This window comes from Strongylocentrotus purpuratus, unplaced genomic scaffold (assembly GCF_000002235.5).
Source record: "Strongylocentrotus purpuratus isolate Spur 01 unplaced genomic scaffold, Spur_5.0 spur5_contig_857, whole genome shotgun sequence".
NCBI classification, from domain to species: domain Eukaryota; kingdom Metazoa; phylum Echinodermata; class Echinoidea; order Camarodonta; family Strongylocentrotidae; genus Strongylocentrotus; species Strongylocentrotus purpuratus.
The window spans coordinates 653,590-675,013 of NW_022145565.1; the positions used below are offsets into that span (position 1 = coordinate 653,590).

Below are 21,424 nucleotides of genomic sequence, written 5' to 3' on the forward strand. Positions count from 1 at the left end.
TAACAGGTGTATATATATATTTCATAAAAGAAAATAATCTTATTCATATAGTTGTTTCAGATACTTTTTAAAACTACAAATAATAATGACTGAAGAAAAAGATATTGTACGTCCTGACTCGCATATTGAAACAATCAAACACACTTCAAGAATTCGTTCAGTTTTCAAATCATGCTATATCAAGTAATATACAAAAAAGGAATCTATAGTTTCAAAGGTATTTTAAGGTAACATTTAAGGACTGAGTTTGATGCAAAAGGTCCTGCATCAATGTCATGTCATTAATATGGTCAAAATGCACATAACCGAATATTCCCCATGAACTAGCAAATCACAGAGCAACATGACAAAAGTGAATAATCATTCCCTGACGTACATTGAAGCTATAGTTTACTGCATTCTGTGCAGTGTGTACACTAAACAGCTGACCACAAATTTATTTCCAAAAATATGCTTCATCCACAGATTTGTAAAGGAAATTAGCGTGTTTGAAACATGTTTTTCCAAGAACCTAGATGTCCGGATGTAACATGTTTTGAAGCTAAACTCTTTCCATGTGAAATAACTACAACACATATTTCTGTTCAGGAACAGTCGCTAGATAAAATGTTTACGACGAGTGTCTCTTCAAATCAACAGTCATCATATTGCAATCGTCTGTCACAAAAGTTATTCCATATCACTCCGCAGACGATCTTGACCTATTGCCTTCTTGGCGGGAAAGTTCATTGCCATTTAGGTTAGCTAAAGACCCTGTTTACCCAATAAACAAAATCACGTGAAAATCACGTCAATATCAAGGTATCGACTTGAGGAGAGTTACGTTCTTCAAACACCGTACATTTACGTAAATGTGTTAATACGTTTATTGCATTAGGTAACTTAAAACACACGTACACTAAATCACGCAATTGTCACTGCAATATCACCATTATAATAACGTGATTATCCCTACCTTGGAGACCATGGTTTGTAAACCTAATACTCCCGTGTTTGTTTCGTTATGAAATTACATCTTCATACACGAAATTATCGCGTCACAGAAACACGTAAAGCGTTAATAATAGTTTTAGTCAAAATATCTGCGTGAAATTCACGTGAATATTACGAGGCTGACTTGAGATGAATCATGTTCTTCATTCACGTGAAATTTACGTCGAAGAGGAAGTATGTTACTGTAACCCGCGTTCAACCCAATAATTACGCAAATGTTACACAATAAATGAACCAAAATAATGACGTTCTCATCCCGTTTCTGAACATCGTGTCTGGGATCTTCCATAATTACGTCCAGGCGCGCCGGAAGCAGTTTGGGATTAGAGGGGGTTGGGTGGGGGGGGGGGGGGTGCAAACATCCCAAAAGAGAAAGCTAGTTGCAACTGGTCCAGTTGATGAACCATTTTTAATACCAACTGGTAACCCTGGAAATTGAAATGGGCTAAATGATCCAGTTGATCCAGGCCAGTTATAATTCAACTGGTCTAGCTGAGCCATTAGAACCATTTGGTAAAACTTCCAACCAGTTAAACAGCAACAATACTTCAATACTGGTACGTCTGTATTTCCAATGTAAGGGCATTGGTAATAAGTAGACTTACATAATTGAATTAATCGAAAAAAATTCGTGTACTTGTACTTTATTGAAATTATTTTAGTTCACAGTTAATGTTTCCCTTATTCATGTTTAACTATTTATACGAAGTAGCGAAATGTCCTAATAACTGGTAATTTATATTTGTAGTATTTTCGAAATGAATTGCATATAACTAAATCATCAGTAATTAAGAAATATGCTGTAAATTCAGATAAATTGTTTAAAAAACATAGATCTGCACGCACCCCATATTCAATATGCAAATGAATTGGTGTCAGCTGGGTCAACTCGAAATATGCCAACGCTCAGCCATCAACTGGTGCAACTGGAAATGTGCACACTCCAGTTATCAACTGGTGCAATGAAAATATGCCAACAGTCAGTTATCAACTGGTGAACATAGAAATATGCCAACAGTCACGGGATTATCACCACGGAACTTAAATAGTAACTGTGAAACCATCAAGACACCCACGAATAACTCATTTTCACACATGGAAAACACGGAATACCCAGCTTATATTAATAATCCGTTTGAGTCACGCGATCATCACCGCGGAACTTATGGCAACTTTGACTTCCATTTAAATAGGTGTTTTAATACACCTAATAATGACTAATTTTTCACACCTAAATATCACGGATTCACAGCTTAGATTAGTAATCAGTTTTAACTACGTGATCATCACCAAGAAAGTTATGGTAACTTTGAAACCATTTAAATAGGTGTTTTAAGACACCTAATAATGACTAATTTTTCACTCCTAAAAGTCACGTATGACAAGCTTAGATCAATAATCCGTTTGAGTCACGAGGTCATCACCGCGGAACTTATGGCAACTTTGACTACCATTTAAAAAGGTGTTTTAAAACACTTAATAATTACTAATTTTCACACCTACATATCACGTTTTCACAGCTTAGATTAGTAATCAGCTTGAGCCACGTGATCATAACCAAGAAATTTATGGTAACTTTGAAACCTTTTAAAGAGGTGTGTAAGACACCTCAGAATTACTAGTTGAATATAACCAGAGATTCACGGACAGAACAATAAGACGATTAGCCGGTGTAAGTAACGTGATTATTACCATCAACCTTGGATAACCTGTGAAACCAATAAATAAAGGTGCTTACAAGACCAAATAATTACGTATTTATCGCCACCATCGGTTAACTGACAAAAAACTCGTTGCTTGGTCAAGTGGTTATTTGGTCATAAACACTTGATTTACAGAGGTAAGTGGAATCACGTTACTCCAGTCGCGTGATAAACTGGTGGTTTTTAGGTTAGATGAAAACGTGAACAGGAGTACCTTTTATCTTTAAATGAAGGCACGTGTCGATAACGTTTAAATCTAGTTCAAAAGGCACTATACTTTAAAATCACTTAAAATACACTCCCAAAAGAGGTTACTTTTTGGTGTTCTGTTTATTGGGTAGACAAACTAAGTTCCAGGGCGAGGAAGACGTAGGCCTAGGTTATTTTTTATTTTCATGATCTGGTGGCGCTTAGCGGCCATTATTAATTCATGTATTTCAACCGTAGGTTGGATTCCATAAAGTATAAAACTTGATTCTTCTGATTCCTCATGACAGCATCTATTTTCACACCAGCTTTCATGGTGTGCCAAAGCGACAAAGAAACAAAGTTTAAGAAAAGGACTACTCTCCTGATATGTTTGTAGAGTTCAATCACAACATATTATATACATCTGTGTCATCCTGAGCATTCTTGGTAAATGTAAATGTTAATTATTTTTTTATCTTTTGTTTTGTTTCTTTAGTTATAAAATAAATCTATATGCTACCTTTAAAGGGATCGTTTAACAATGTTTTATCTGAGATACACGTTCCTATGTGTAAAATCAGTGTCTGTGATATGGTGTAATATTGAAGCCCTACAAAATTGCGCTTCAAAATAATCAAGAATTGCCTCAAAAAAAATAAAAAATCTTTGAGTGACCGGTTTTTACCATACTCGTTATCCCCAATAGACTGTAGTGTTATGAAAACCGTTTAGCAAACGATTTTCAAAATTTGTAATTCCAATCATAAATATCTTGATAATCAGACAGGCAATCAGCTTGTAAAAGTCATGGGGATTCTGACTGACCTAAAGGTTTATTGATATCATTGCAGCATAAGCTAAATCCAGAATTTTGTTTCAGAATCTGAGACCGGATCGCTTTAAAAGCGGACAACTCGAATCCCACAAACAGCTCGGAGGATAGAGACCCTAGCCACTCCCTCCAACTCCCCCATGAAGAAATTTATGAGTTACCACCATCAAGCTGCTACTCCAGTACAGGTACCAACAAAACGGGAGGAAAGTCTGCCAAGGTCGCAAGGGGCAACCTTCTGAACGACTCCCTGGTGAAATTACGCGTGGTTTGAGCGTGTAGGTGGTGATGTATTGACGGGTAAACTCAAGGGACCTCTCAAGATCGCTGAGAAAATAAACAACAAAATGCGATGTCAAACGAATATCTATTAAAAAGTATTATTGCTGTTGTACCCTCGCATAAACAGGAAATGTAGTGATATTTATCCGACCTTCAATTTCTGTGTTTGAAAGATGGGTATGAATTATTGCGAAAACTTGGCTTGTTTTGGCAATAAAACACCTTTTTCCAAAACCACTTTCTCTACAGGTCTCCCATAAAAATATAATAATACAGGTATCGCTTCCATGAACACGGACGCCTAAAAAGGATTGGCTGAACATCCCTATCGAGCATTACATAACCCAACTCCCTACCCCCCAAAAAGAATTACTTTTGTCGATTAGTGATTTGATCCATCCTATGTTTGACGCAGGTTAATGTATGTGTTATAATGATAATGGTACTTGTAATATTGCATAAACATTAAGCCATATCAAAGTGTCCTCACAATTTCTCAAATATTCCATTTAGGTGAGAAATTATTATATATACACATGTATTTCTCGTTTAGTCTTTTTATGACCAGCTTTGCATCACTTCGACCATAGTTTGTTGAGGGATTGTGCTTTTTTGGGGACTATCAGGATCAATTTGAATCATGTTTACACGCATTGACGCCTCAGTCAAACCAACGAAATCGACAACAGATCGACAACAAACCAACAACAGATCGATAACAAACCAACAACAGAATTAACTTTTGATTTCATATGGAAAGGAAAAAAAGATAAAATCAATAGAAACACCACGTTCTTAGACTATAAGCAAGGGGGGTTAAAGATGTTAAAATTTTCGGCACAAGTTAAATCGCAGCGAATTATGTGGATTCAAAAACTTCTAAACAAAGATGAAGACATGAAATGGAAACAATATTTTAACTTTGTCACTGAACACGTGGGTGGAGATTTGATATTTTCATGTGACTATATACCAAGTTTATTAAAAGTGACAGCTCTACAATTTTATATGGATTTATTAGAAGATTGGGTGAATACGAGACATATAAGGAGTATAGACATTGGTGATGTGGTACTTTTTAATAATAAACTTATTCGATATAAAGGAAGTTGTATATACGATAAGAGGTTGTATGACAAAGGAATTTACAAATTAAAACATATTCTGGAAAACGATGGTAAACTAAAATGTGACAGGCATTTTATCGATTTAGGTGTTGAAGTAAATGAAATTGAAAAGATCAAGCACTTTTATGCCTGTTTACCAGTTTGTTGGAAAAATAATTTTAGAAAGGGAGAAGAAAAAAATAATTCTGGAACTGATTTCACTTTGGGGAAGAAAACAACTAATATAGCTGATCTAAAAATCAAAACAAATTTATGTACAATTAATAAAGAAAGATGATTTTAAACCTTTGGTTTTTGAGATAATTGGAAGGAACTATGGTTTTTCCTGTAAGGAAATAGAAAACATATTTTTAAGACTAAGACAGTGTACACTTAACAGTCGATTAAGAGAGTTTCAGTTCAAACTTATACATAATATATTATATACAAACCATAACCTCTTCCGTTTTGGTCTTGTCTCGACTAACTTATGCTCATTTTGCGAAAAAGATGAAGAAACATATAAACATTTATTCTATACTTGTGAATTTGCACAATCAGTGTGGGGAATGTGCACGAGATTTTTAGACTTTGAAATACATAACTGTAGTTTGGAGGAAATTCTGTATGGGAAAGAGGAGAGAAATAAAGGAAAATATCAATTAATGAATCATGTTTTAATTCTTGTTAAATATCTGATTTATAGAAATAGAGAACTTAAAAAACCACCCTCTTTTAATGAAATAAAGAATAGTATAATAGGGGATAAAGTAGAAGAAAGGAAATTGGCAGCAATAAGGGGAACTCTCACTATTCATTTTTCTAAATGGGAAAACCTGAGTATTAGACAAACAATTGGAACCCAGAGCCAGTCGTCCACCGGTTAAGAGGGGGGAGGGGGATAAGGGAGAGGTCGGATAGGGTAGGGTTAACAAAAAGAGAAAACTTTTCTCTCAGGACAACAGTATAAAAGAAGTATAAGTTGCTACATTGTTAAAACAAAATGTTTGGATTATACAACTGCATATGTTTTCTTTGAAAATATGAATTTTTGTTTCAAATATGATGTATAGGAACTAACTATGTAAGTTTCTTTTGAAGCCGTTTGTAAGACAAAAATTTATACTGATTTATAATGTCATCACATTTGCAGTGAGCGTTACATATGATGATTGTAATTTGTACTATGATTATAATTTGTTTCAAGAGAGAAAAGAATAAAAACTGACCATAAAAAAAAAACAGACCCACAACAGACTGACAACAGACTGACAACAGATCGATAACAAACCAACAACAGATCGACAACAGACCCACAACAGACTGACAATGACAACAGATCGACAACAATCCAACAACAGATCGACAACAGACTGACAATAGATTGACAACAGACCGACACCAGATCGATAACAGATCGACAACAGACCGACAACAGACCGACAACAGACCGACAACAGATCGATAACAGATCGACAACAGACCGACAACAGACCGACAATAGACCGACAACAGACCGACAACAGACTGACAATAGATTGACAACAGACTGACAACAGACTGACAACAGATCGACAACAGACCGACACTAGACCGACAACAGACCGACAACAGACCGACAACAGACCGACAACAGACCGACAACAGACCGACAACAGATCGATAACAGATCGACAACAGACCGACAACAGACCGACAATAGACCGACAACAGATCAACAACAGACCGACAACAGACCGACAACAGACCGACAACAGACCGACAACAGACCGACAACATATCGACAACAAACCGACAGCAGACCGACAGCAGACCGACACCAGACCGAATACATACCGACAACAGACCGACAACAGACCGAACAAAAATCGCATTTCCAATGGCATCTGTATAGAGTCGGTCTGGAGTCGGGATGGAGGTGTTTTTAAAGTATTGTATCGATAAAACCAAAACAAATATTCATCAATCGGTGAACCATATAGGTTTTTTCTTGACTTCGAAGCGAGTTTCTTTTTTTGGAAATATTCCGTCACTAGAAACTTATTTTAATAACTCAGGGAGCTCTTCAGTCTTAAAAGGGATAATCTTCGGAGATAAATTTGGCAGTATGTGACCGCGGGGTTCAGAGTTGCATGGGAACTCTTCCAATTCTCCGTTCATTTATCAGAGAAGTCGATCATCTAGAGCAGTGGTATCCATAATGATTGAGTGTCTCACCCCCGTCAATTACCCAGCTGGTTTACTTGTTAGACCCAATTACAGACTTGCCAAATTGTGTTTACAAGTTCACTATCAGCCAGGACGACGACCAATGTCAAACCCCAACTATTCCATGTTTCTGATATAGAGAGACCTCCGTTTGACTTCAACGAGGAGGGAGAAATTATAGGGGCGTCATCTGTCCAGTGGGAAGTGCTGGGGTCGTGATGGAAACGGAACACGTCCTGGTTCGATTTAATAGCCTTAACTCAACTATTTACTAAGATCAAATTCGTGCAAGAATTTTGTCGATGTCAGTTTCGGAAGTGCTTTTGGTTAGATGCATTACTGAAGATTTGCTCACGATGTGTCTTGTGTTACCTGTTCCCCAATTTCACATAGCATTGGTCCCACTTTAGTTTGCAATGTAGTTTCACATTATGCTGTTATTTAAACATTTTCTCCACTGCGTAACAATAATATTTTCATTGTTACTTTACATATGAACACAATAAATCTTCGCCAATATATCATTTTATCAGAAAGGTGTCGCCACTTATTGCTTACACAAATATGTATGAAAGGGAGGTGTAGTGCCTATACAAAGACTAACTACTCCATCTGCAAGTACGTTACCTTCACAATATCAAATTACAGTGCTTTCGAAATAATTATTTTCACCTTCCAGGACTTGGGAATAGCAACTGTGCCCGGCAATAACCTCCCGTGTCCTTCATGCGCCCTTGATGAAGCCAAATGGAACATCAGTGCCTAATACACGACCAGTCATATAATTCACCTCTACAGCCCTGGATTCTGTTGTCAAGTTTTGTAATAATGTAACTTCGTTATCAAATTTCATTGTGGGAACGGTATTTTTATTGGAACATCACGTTACCATTGCCATCAGCTGCATCCAGTACTCTCCAATGCTTTGCGGAGAGCAAGAGCCTCAGTTTACCCATTCTAAAAGCGCCACCACACAACAGTATTTCTACTGCAGTTGGAACAGGGTATGTTGGTAGGAATGAACATTAAATTGAAAGGACATCTGTGATGCAGACGTCATCACAAATTCCTGACTAGTTATATTGCTTCTTGTTGATGTGGCCGTGAATAATGATCATAATTATATCGGCTTACCTTCACAGTCAGACAGATTTAGGTTCGTCTAACTGCATCTTTACCTACTCAGAGCGGATCAAATTAGTATGCTTGCTTTCTTTTCGCAGTGTTATGGGCGGACAGAAGTATACCCTAATAACTATTGATGATAGAGGATGAAAGGCTATATGAGTCACATGAAAAGACCATAACACCTTCTCAGAGCTCAGAGGCTAACATTTTAGTCAACAATAATACCCTAGAAATCTATTGATGGCAAAGAAGAAAGGTATTTAGTATATTTACTCTACGAGAGCCTGAAAAAGAACTGCGTTCGTATTCATCAGTTAGATAACGAACATTTTCAATGCAATGTTTACTGAAAAACAGCTGTGGTTAACAAAAATCAATCGGTAATTCATATCCCTAATGGGATCTACCGAATCCCTTACACCTCTTATTTTCTCATTAGTACACCTTCACAGAGATTTAAAGAAAGTTGCGGTAGCTTTTGATACATTAGTATCTTGCTGTTTGCAGTTATACTATAGGCCTAAACAGAATTAAATATTTTTTTCATCGGAAGCTGCATTCAGGGTTTAACAAATGATAGAAAGTCTCCTCGAAAAAAATACAAGAGCATGTCTAACAAGTAACAAATGAGATAAAAATTCTTAATCGAACATCATAATATAGTTCAAGAAGTGTAAAGACACACACACAAAAAAATTGAATAAAATAAAATTAGAGCAGAATATGTTACTCATTGAATAAAATATCCGACCCCGTTTGTTCACCACATTCCATGAGCATAGGAATAGCGTCGCCAGGCTGAAAGATTTCATAACCAAATAAATTAACAAAAACATGAACAAAATCTCTTCTCCAGATCATGTAGATCAACTGAATACAAGTTACGATGCGACAGCACCCAATGGAGGGAGTCCATAATCCATCACAGACCTTTCTTTTTAATATGATTTCACACCTAGTTACAGGGGGAAACGTAATTGTGACTTTGTGACCCTTTGGGGACTGGTTTAACTTCACCTCATACGACCTCCCGTTTGTCTCTCTAGATCAGAGCTGTCTGCTTTGGTATTACTCACACTATCACATATGTGTTTCATTCTCTCTACTTCAAACCAATATCACTAGGGAGGGGATCCCTCTGTGGGTCTGTACATCACATACGTTATACCAGATGAAAATGTTTCTTTTATCAAACCATCTCAAAGGAAAATGCTTGTCTGAATTCATAATGTTGACTAAACTATATGCATTTATACATGTGTCATTTCGATGAGCTCACATCCAAATTCATGCATTATGATAAGTCTCTATTTAGTCATATTTATCAAAGACTACTATAATAATCTAGTTTTCTTGGTAATGGTAAAATTAATTCCGTTATTTTGGGTTTTCGAGTAACGCTTCTAACGTGACTAGGTTGAAATATGATACAAGCTATGATGTAGATTAGGAATTATGAGATACGGCTCAGTTAGTCTTTGGATTACGCCATAATTACATCAAACTGTTCACACCTGAGAACTATAGTTATTCAGAAAACTATTTCAGCCGTTTAGAAAGTGGTAAAAGGGGACAGTTGCTATCAACAACAACAACAAACACGAGACAAAACGCCGGATGGTGCTTCAGAAGATCCGGGTATGGAGAGGCATTTAAACATAATATATCAGATCCAGGGTCTCGCAATGTCGATTTGCCTATTTCCATATTAAGAAGATAAGAACATCAGGTCTTGGATCTTGTCTGCTCGGATACTCTTCGAAATTGAGTCTCTTCTTGTTTTGGTCTTGTCTAAAGAAAATCCCTCGGAAGTCTTGTTGTCTGCTCGTCCCACAGAAGTCTAATTTATATATTAAGTCGTCTCACTTTCTTAACCTTTTTAAATACCACACATGCATGTCTTTAGTTGCATTTGGCCCTACCTTTTGCGCAATAAGCCATGTTACACCCTCTAGCAGGCTGTAGGAGATACACAAAGAAGTCACCACAGTTTGTGACTGTGACAGGAAAGCTGAAGAAGCAACAAGCCTGGGTAGTAGATGGTGTCCAGGAAACACAAGCAGCATGCCGGGCACTCTCTCCTGGGGGTGGAAGACTGTCACCCTTGGTGTCCAACCAGATCGGGGCTTCCGTCCCACACTGGTTTACCTGGTCAAAATGTCAAATATAAAACACGAATGCATTATTCGGAAAGACAACTTATGCCTATGATCTACTTCCGTATCTCCTAAACACATCTTTAATAAAAGCCCTTCACCCTCAGCTCCGGTCTTGGTATATAACATGGCCACCATCAGATGTGTCCATAGTAATTCCTACGTTCTTTTGTAAACTAAGTACAAAAAAAGCTCCGACAAATATACAAACTACTCACAAGAAACTGTAGACACACTCATCATGAGAAGACTATACAAACGATATCAGTACTCGTTATATATTGGTACATGAAGGATGCAGGCTTGCATGTTATTATGAACATTAACTGCAATCCTATATTCTACATCATTATGGGAAGGAATCATCCTCAACATCATCATTTCCATCTCAATTATCATTGATTCCATCGACACGTTCTCGCTATTAATAGCCTATATATTGTCGCGTCTTTGGTTATTTTTACTATGTTGTCATAATCATATTTATCATCATTATTATCGTTTTTTTAAAATTATTATGATCATTATCATTATCATTATCGTCAACAGCATCATCACTACGACGAGCACAATCAGACAGTTGCAGCGTTTCTCCCCACTACTCGTCATCGTCAACGCATTTATCTATCATTACCTGGACACACTCGGTTGGTAATTCCGCTGATTTTCCATAAATGGTGAATCTGTACCACCCTCTCTCGATGGATTTATCGCATAGTTTAGTTGTCATAGCTGATGCTGCATACTCCACGCTTCGAAATGGACTGTCCAGAATACGATGTTCCTCAGGGGAACACTCTGAAATAAGAGGGAAAAAGAAGGACAAGTTAATCAAAGAATAACTATTATGCATTCATTATTCCGAGAAAATGATTAAAAGTATAGAGTTAGACCAGTTTTGGAAACGCCCCCCTTTCAAAAAAATGAAATGGAAGCTCTTATTACCAATCATGTGAAAGAATATGTTTTGACTAATATGTGGTGATACAAATTTTGCTGGGAAACCGCCTACTAATTGATATATTTGGTAAATTATCATATCTATCCTGCCTGGACAGATATAGGGTAGTCCCATATAAATCTTTCTGTGTACAGTGCTTGCAACTTTACCAAGACGGGACCAAATTTCTTATCATTTCGATGATTCCAGAACCTTGCAGTACACACCAATACGTTTACAATGTTTCTTTCACAATCGACCGGAACTAGTCTATACCTTTAAAATAAGTAAAGTAAAGATTAGTAAAGATAATACTTTGCTGTTAAATCTGTATGAAAAAAAATCTAACGAAGCAAGATATCACAATTTTTGATCCAGGTATAGATTATCAAAAAGATTTTCATCATGACCATCCCCCTCAAAAAATATATCTGAAAAGACAATTTACTCTATTGTGCATGTAGTTTTCAAAAAATGAATCATTCTTTCCATTGGGTGACATTGTTTCCGAAAAAAGGGGTGTTGGAATGATAGTAGAGAAATGTTACGAGAGTCAAGTCTATAGAGTCAAAGTAACTTGAACACTATGATTTGTAATGATAAGTAACTTATGGGGAAAATGGAAATAGTGGCTACAGTGACAGTCAAGCACGACTACCAGGGGATACCGGTAGATACCACGTGCTATGACGTCACCATAGTTCAAAAGTTTATGAGCTTATTGCTTGCATGCAAATGTTTCTCCATGTAATTAAATTGTCTTATCTTTTCGTCTGAGAACCGTAAGGTTGGAGATTATGTATGACGAATTATCTTGCTCATGACAATTAGCAGATAAATTAGGATACAGCCATTCAGAAACTTTAACTAGATGTGGCGGTTAATATCCTTGTACTGAAATCGAAAAGCTCCTTCATTATCATTTATTACATCTTGTTCACGAAAATGGCCGACTAACCAAACCTATAGTTTTACAGCATTATGTACATTTATTTTTTTCCTTTTTCTTTATCAATCGACAAGCAATGTCTTCAAGTTGTAATGTGCAGCTGGCGGGTATTTTGATATTAATTCATGTTAACGAACATAGAAGTGTGATCCCAGCACTCGCTCGCCTTCTCAGTCTTCAATGGTATGTTCTTCCCCCACACAGGCACCTGTCTTCTGATGACACGCCTGTTGATAGTAAGTTCGGAGTACCTCAAATATGTGGACAGAGGTTAGTGATTATCTACTTTAATGCATTGATCTGACATGTTGATACTTATGGACCCACAGTCATGTCAGAAACGATACACTACGCATACGATGCATGGACTTGGTATATGCATAGACGTAATTACGTCTATGGTATATGCCGAACTATTATTTAAGACCTTCATGAATCAAATTGTTAAGTACACTTAAACTCCTTTTCTGATTTATTATGTTAATATTTAGGCCTGTTATTAAACTAACACAACAGCTGCATATTCTTTTTATAAAGGCCTATCCACCATGTCTTTATACTATGAATATAAAGTAAATTAGAGACACGCAACATACCATGCGAGCGGATAAGGGGACGACAGGGGGGGGGGGGGGTGAGGGAGCAAATGTTTGAGAAAAATAAAAACAGCAAAATCGCACAATCATAAGGAACTGAATACCATGTATACATAACCTATTGCGTGTTAAGACCACTTTAAAAGTGTACTTAAATTTGTTCACGTTTACCTAGCGACGAGCGAATACATTTATCTAATATAGGCCTAACTCAATAGTCAAAAAGTAGGTCGGGCCAACAACAAGTAATGAAACGAGTGCAATTTGCATTTTGACTATTGAAACGCAATTATTCGTGATACTAAGTCAATTAAAGAAATCGTAAAGAGGAACTTAATTAAATTTGATTACATTAAAACATGGCCTGTCGGCTGGCATATTCACCGTTAATTTCAAAGAGAGGGGCGATTTCCGAGAGTCAACCCAAGATATATGATCATCCCTACAGATGGAGTCAGTTCTTAAATACTAAGGATGATACCAATTCACTTGTAATACAAGGCCATACGGATATTACATTCAACGATATTTTGGACGATGTCATGCTCAGAATTATTAAGAATTTGAACATAAGTAGATCACGACACAGAAGTCTAATTGCGAAAGATTTGTAGAATGATACATGGTTCCTACTGTGAAGTTATGATGCATTTTGTGCAAACTACAGATTAAAGTGCGTGTCTAAATTTGTAACAAAATCACCGTGGATCATTCCGCAGCTTGTAGAGAAATTTCCTGGTGATTTTCCCTCTTTTCCTCTTTAGGACATCCATCACTTTTCCCTTCCACGACATTAGCCAATCAAAACATAAATAGCACAGAAAAGATGACAGAACATAAAAATGAAACTTGGGTATCCGGAGGGGCGGGTTTCTGACGTCACACTTTGGTCACGTGGTGTCTGCTTCTCACGATAACTAGGACAGGTGTTTTGACTGGGAAGGTTTAGCACGCAACTCTGCTGGGGGTCGATTCATCACTTTGATCAGTCAACGTCGATCATGACTGATGTATGACCAAATCAATAATGTACAAGGGAAGTTTCAGAGTTACCGACAACAGATAATGGTAAAAGTTAGAGAAATGAATTTTCCAATCGACTAATTAGAGATGAGCAGCCTGTTTATCTTCTCAAAACAATTATCTATTTATCTTACAAATTTCCAATCTGACCTTCAGTGATTCGGTACGATGCTTTAGAGTAACGAAAGTTTGTACACACAGGCTTACATTTTTCAACAGTAAGCTTCGTTAATAATTTTACGTAGACACCTGACAAGTTTTTTTTTTCTTCTAATCTTTACTGTTATGTGTTAACCGGTTTTTATTTGTAGGACAGGTAACTCCTTGGCATACCTGTATATGCTGCCAAAATTGTTGTGCTTTATGAATGATATCCCCCCCCCCCCGTTGAATCCCTTTGACCCTTAGAATTAAGAATAGTTATGGAAATAAGAATAAGTGTGGTTGTCTCCGCCATGAAAGATACCGACACAACCCACATGATACATGTTATCTTACATGTTACAGGTCGATTTTCTTTCTTTAGCTGATAATTTATCAGTCTTCTGAATACTGTACTATTGCCTCAGCATTATTGCATACATGTCTGATGCCTTCGCTCGATTTCGAGTTACGACATAGACATGTAGAAGAGGCTCCGTGATAGGTATAAGGACAGAAAATTAGGTCTATCATCTGGTATCAGACAGGCACTTCTAACCAATTTGTGATATCCCGTCGGTCATGATAGGTCGATATCTCAATCCATGACAACCAGGCCGTATAACACGTGAAGACACGCCATTCCGCCCCCAACGACATCATACTGTGAAGGTCAACACGATCTAACTAAAGGTCATTGACCTCTCAACTCCAAGATATGGGGGCGAACGCATTTTATCCGGGAAATGACACGTTTAGAAATGAACTAGAAAATTATAATTATTCTTTTTTTTCCATTTTCCTTGCACATTGTGTGTTTACCTATACAAAGATTGGAGGGTGAAAATAAGCCTGGTTTTAGGTTACCTCGACTACTCTACTTGCTTCTTGTCTTGATCATAACATTTTGTTTGCATTCCTACCTTACTATGAAAGCCTGCGGGGCTTTTCACATTTCAGACGATATGCTTTTCAGACTTGCACGTAGAAGCATTGGTGAAGGGAATTGAAGCCGACCTACTTCCTACCTCTAACTCCAAGTCGAAAAGAAGCCGACATTGATGGAGGGCAGGTAAGGTTAATGGAAAGTGTCCGCTTTGGGTCAATATTATGTTGTAAGCTGGGATTTTGACAAGCTTTAAATTGAAACATACACTTCCAAGATATCCCTGGGGATACGAATAGGCGTAAGATGAAAATTGAGCACAGTTTTTAATTCAAGACATGATTCATGAGTTCTAATATGCAGGTAGTCAATAGAGTGCACATGGCTCTATTGTTAAATAATATCACCTGGGCAGGTATCCAATACAATGACATCGTGAATAAAGTTTATTTATCAGGAAAAAAGTATCAGGAATTAATCTCGAATAATACGGCACAAACAGTGGGATCAATTATTAGGCATGTAAGATATTTGTGCAAAAGATTTCAATATGTAAGGCACACTAATATTCTCTCATTCACCCCCATGGAAGTCTGTCCACGCAACATAGTAACATGACATGGTAAAATAACCATAGTAAGGCCCTTCTCACAGCGAATTTGTCCCATTGCAATGAACTTCAAATCTATTCACATTTTACACTGTTATTTGAATTCACACACCTACTTCAATCTCACTCCGAAACTCGATATACGTTCAGCTTGTTGCTCACGCACCATGCGCCATTTCTCCAGCACAGGGCTGCGTCACCGATATACGCGGTCATTGACGGGCCATGTTAGGGTGAAATCGTATACAATTATTGAAATTACGGGCGTGGGCACAAAAAGGCTTCACCGACAAGATAAGCACGGTTAATAACGTATGTTAAGGATTGATTTGGTCACAAATGCCATGTATTACGAACTGCTACGAACGATTTTTAGACAATGGAAATTCGGGAAGACAATGGAAAATCAGGGAGATTCGTACGAACCACTCGTTCGTATGAACCTTTACGACCGTAGCTTAAAGGTACTATGTCCCATTTGTAGGCCCAAAAATTGAAAAAGCTAAATTCCAACTGCATTTGAAAGATAATACTTATTTCAAACTTTCCTAAATAAGGTGGGGCTTGAAAATGTCTTCAAGTTGGAAAATAACGACTATTAGTTGTCAAATCGACTTTAGGGCTATAGAGCCCAAAAGTAATAGACTTGATTTTCAGACAATTGTACCGAATGGTCATACGTTTTATGCTGCGCAAAGATTCAATCAGTTTAATGTTGGCCATCACAAGAAGTGGGTTATTGATGTAGACAAATGCTCATGTACCCTTTACAACTCTTTTCATGTATGTTATTACCAAAGAAGGAAAAAAGACAGTCAGTCACTCAATAGTGTCTGACAGTGAAGTCTAGCAAGTAAACGGGTTTCCTTGCATAATTTGAATATGAGGACACTGCTAACGTTTAAATTTCACAGATAGGACATACATGACATATTCATAATTCCCGCAAAGTTCTACATAATTTGAGGTTGGCTGCAAAAGGGACATAGTACCTTTAAATAACATTCCAATTTTTTCAAATATTAAAGACCACAGAAATCTGTCCAAACATCGATGTTATAATGTGAAGCTCGGAAATATGATATATGACGATGCTGTTGATAGCAATCATCGGGTTGATGATGTGGAAACGTACCATGTACATTGTCAAATGGGTGCGTGCAGATTCTCTTCGAAAAAATAGAGAATTTGATGTAACGAACGTAATTATGTAGAGAACAAGAAGAAAAGAGAAATATGTCAACGGGTAAATCAATTATCATGTTGGGTATTCTGGATAGTTAGCAGCTCAATATTTAATGCATCCTTCCTGTGAAGATGAACAGTTCAGCGACCCAGTCTGTCAAGAACGCTTTTGGTACGTCAATATTCCATTCATGATTGTCAGGATTAATTATTCACACGGATATACAATCAACAGCCTCAATCGATGAAAGATGGCTGAGTAGTAGTTTCTTGTTCATTTTTGTTCTATAAAAGAACGTTAGGTTCGTTGAACTTGGCTGTTCACGACAAAAACATGTATCTCGAACTGACTGATTTAAAAAAAAAAAAAATACATTATTCAAGGTATGCATGTACCCTATATACGTAGACAATAATATAAACTTCATAAAATGCTTTTCTAAGATAATATTCATATACTGATAACTACAACCAAATATTGAGATCAAGTAGCAGGCATATGACTGCGAAATGAAAATATATTCATTGACCAATGCAAGTAAAATCTATTTGGTTGGATATAAATTGTGAAATGTATATGCCTGCAGCCTGCTTGCGTAACCCCGGATGGCTACAGCTAATCGGAAGAGACAAGAAAACGACATCAACGAATTCAATCTCTCTATAGGTATGTGTGATATGCTTTCGTTGCAAATACATCCATCAAATCTATTCAACTGACCCCATTAAGCGTATTTGGTTGACATTTGTTTTTACACAGTGCTTTATGCGCTTACCCCTTCCCGCACGGAGACACTTTTACGGATATGTCATTTTTGGTCGAGCGATATATCATACAAATTAACATTATTTTTGTTTCGTTCAATTTCTTTATAGATCATGTGGGGTTATGATAGAAACATTATGATCATATTAAGGATGACAATTAAAACAGAGCCTTTAAATTATAGCTTGATACATCACAGAAAAAACGAAAAATCATAGCTGTATTAGAAATAGAATACAGCCAAACCAAATATCTCTTTGGCCAAACGTAGTATTCCCGCTACGCAGTAACATGGTTAACAAATTGTCTCTATTCTCTTAATCAAATAAAATTTACATAAATATTGAATGTAAATGGGTCTGTTTAATGCTACGTGTGGACTTTTATTTATAGTAATAGTAATACTTGTTGTAAAAGGCGAATTAACGAGCCCGCCTCCGCTTTGATCATGTTTAGTATCTTTATAATTGGCATGATTGGAACCGTTTGTACATGTACCTGTCAGTGTCAAACTAATAGATAATTTCCTGCAATAGCTCAACAAGTCTGTGAATTACGCTGATAAGAAAAATATCACTATGATGATACAAGCAGATGGACAGCATTCTAAATTTGCAGGACAGATGACAAAAAAATAAAATAATAATAATTGGATTATATCCGGATCCTTACATATCGCATGGAGAATAGTTGATACCCCCAAAAAGTGTAAATTTAATAGGGATGGTTGAATCTCTTTGATGGTATTTAAGGAAATGTAAACTAATTAGTTGTTCTAAGTTTATTTTCATTGCTATATATTTCCAAAATAAGAAAATTCAAACAATACAAAGGTAGGCACCCCTTTAAATGTTAATATGAAAGTTTAATTAAATACTGAGAGTAAGCTTTATTATGGAAGCTATTCGACACCATGTAGACGGCATTTGGGAGCGTGTGTGCGAGAAGTGCGTGTGCGTGCGTGCGTGCGTGTGTGTGTCAGGGTATACTTGTAGTTTCAACGCTCCTGAATCACCGCCTTGGTTGGAAAAATCAACAAGAATATAATGAAGAGTTATGGAGCAACTTATTTTCATCTTTCAGTGGATGAGCAACGCTTCCTCACTATACTACGAGGCTATGTCTGCGGTCACCGCACCCATCTAGATGCCCGAGATGACTCCGTCATGGAACCGTTCTGGGTCACTGAGATGCGCTCTTTCTTGGCGACCTACTTTATTGTTTTGAGGGCATGGAGGGAGGGAGGATGGTGGGTATGACAGGGTTTGTGGTGATAGAAACCTTGTCAAACAGGGCCTGGAATTTGACTCACAGCTTGTTCTAACAGGATGAAACTAGAGAAAGATTGAATCACAAAGGGAATATATGTTGGTGTGTAATAATAATTATCAAGGGAATTCAGCTACGCACGCTGTATGAAGTTCCAACAGACCATGCTCTATTCAATTATGAATATGCCCTTATTACTTTGACATAATCAAATCAACTCTGAAAATTATTTCAGTGTAAATGTTGAAGTTGAAATAAGAGATTTCCCTCCTTATTTAAAACTGGATAAACCAAATGTAGCAACGTGTCCCTGCAGTTAAATGTAAAACTTCTGCGTGTTCCAAACATTTCTTGATCAGTGAGATGTTCCTCGTATTATGTTCTACATGAGCATTATACGACGAAATATGCACTACCTTTTACCGATAGTTCCAGTTGAGAGCTTATTGTGTAGTGTTGATTTTTTTGAATTTCGCGCATTTTTTTGAAGAATTAAGATCAGTGATTTTAGAGATTAAAAAAAACACCGACATTCCAAATACTCTATAATCGTCATTAGTCGGAATAATTTCGACTCATCGTTAGTCTGATCCTGGACACTTTGGGTTGACCGATAAAAGGGCAATATATTTTCTTCGAGTGGCTTGCTCTAATGGGAAGAGGCTCTAGTCCAATAAAGGCCAACAAAGAGGATTGAAGTAGAATGGCCAGTTGGGGACATGTTAGGAAGGAAGGGGAGCGTCAGTTATTCTCAATGACTTTGCCCATTTCCCTAATCCTGTGGATTGTCTATGGGGCTTAATATGATTAGCTGACACATTATTCGTCAACCTAATCTCCAGTTCAAGGGTATATTATCATCCCCAAATTTTAAACACAGCTCACAAAAATGCTTTGTGTGAAAAATATACTTGTTTACGGAAGATCTATAAGAATTTGTTATGGTGACGGTGAGATTTTTTTTACCGCAGTGATTTTTTGTTCGATTTACAAGGGCTATTTTCATTGTTTTCAAAAGCTCTTCTGGAGCTTACCTAAGCTTACTAAATTGCTTGCCGCTCCTTTGTAGCCACGTTCATAACAAGTGCTGAGGAGCAGCAAATCATTAGGTATGCACGAATTACGCTTAAAATCACCCAGGAAGTATCGAAGAAACGGATCTCGAACTTCATTAAGAATTCTGTTGCCATTGACATGAAGATAGAGGGAGCGGTGTACTTGGAAACATTGTATACTGGGTTCAAAACCAAAGTGTTTATTTGGATAATATTCTTTACCATCATGATTATATCTATTTTACCGTAATATTTGTATAATGACAATTGCTTATTAGCGCATGTTAAAATAAACAATAAATTAATAAAGCAGTTAAAATAATCAACCAATCGTTCTTTGAAAAGTCTCAACAATATCTGTTAATATATATAGATTGACTAATACAGAGGACATACCCTATCGGTCAAAACAATACAGTTTGATCAAAATGTGAGAGGTTAGTCATAGATCAGATCGTAGTTCTATTGTTAGATGGAATCTTCCGCATTCACCATTTACGTCACATCACCTAAAGCGTCTAATTCAAGTACATGGAAAGTTATGAGAGACTGACTATCTTCATCATGTACATCGTATTTGATTATATCGTCACCGTTTACGCCATTAACAGGAGAAGGGTAATAATGACCAAAAGTGACAGATAGACGGGTGAGGACATACACGTGTTAGTGAGAATGACAGAGAGAGAGAGAGAGAGAGGGGGGGGGGAGAGAGAGGGGGGGGGGGGAGAGAGAGAGTGAGAGAGAGAGAGAGAGAGAGAGAGAGGGAGGGGGAGGTGAGGAGAAGGATCTTTAGAGGGACGATGACACATTGGCCTCATGTATAAACGTGATGGATGTCAAATATTTCCATTCTAGGTCTGACTTACGTTAACAACATACCTAGCATATTATGCTTACTGATTAAATCACGCAGTTCGATAATTGAATAAATGGCAGCCATACAAAAATAAAATATGAATAAATGATAAACACCTGACTTTTCAATGTTAAACTAAAGTTACTTCTCTACGAGAAATATTCCTGGGATAAGTTACTAATGTGACTAGGCTACAAATAAGGACGGCAACTCGAAAAACTGATGAAATTAACCTGAATTGTGTAATACAATTGGGAAAGATCTCGAATCCGGAGCGTCTCAAAAGCAATTCACTTTTTAAAAATGACATGCATCTCTTTCCTTCTCTCTCTCGCTCTCTCTCGCTCTCCATACATCGAGAAAACAGCAATTATAATCAGCAAAGAATGGTTTCTTACTTTTACACAAAACCCTTTCGATAGTTGGCTGACTTTTGGAGTGCGATGTTTCTATGTACCTTTGTCAGACCATAGACCCTGCCACAAAGTCAGACGGTACTCCTATCTCATTTCAAATTGAGACGAAGGAGATTTACCGGTAGGTTTAGA

General features: G+C 37.1%; 1 protein-coding gene across 2 annotated transcripts in view; it reads right to left on the reverse strand.

Moving 5' to 3' along the window:
* Nucleotides 1-21,424, reverse strand: part of LOC100891163 (von Willebrand factor D and EGF domain-containing protein) — a 73,785-nt gene that overhangs the window by 40,678 nt on the left and 11,683 nt on the right. For both annotated transcript variants that reach the window (XM_030996999.1, XM_030996997.1), the window contains exons 2-3: nt 11,232-11,395; nt 10,364-10,589 (exon numbers count right to left, since the gene is read on the reverse strand). In XM_030996999.1, coding sequence (XP_030852859.1) covers nt 10,364-10,589; nt 11,232-11,395 — 390 coding nt within the window. The remainder of the gene's footprint in view (nt 1-10,363; nt 10,590-11,231; nt 11,396-21,424) is intronic.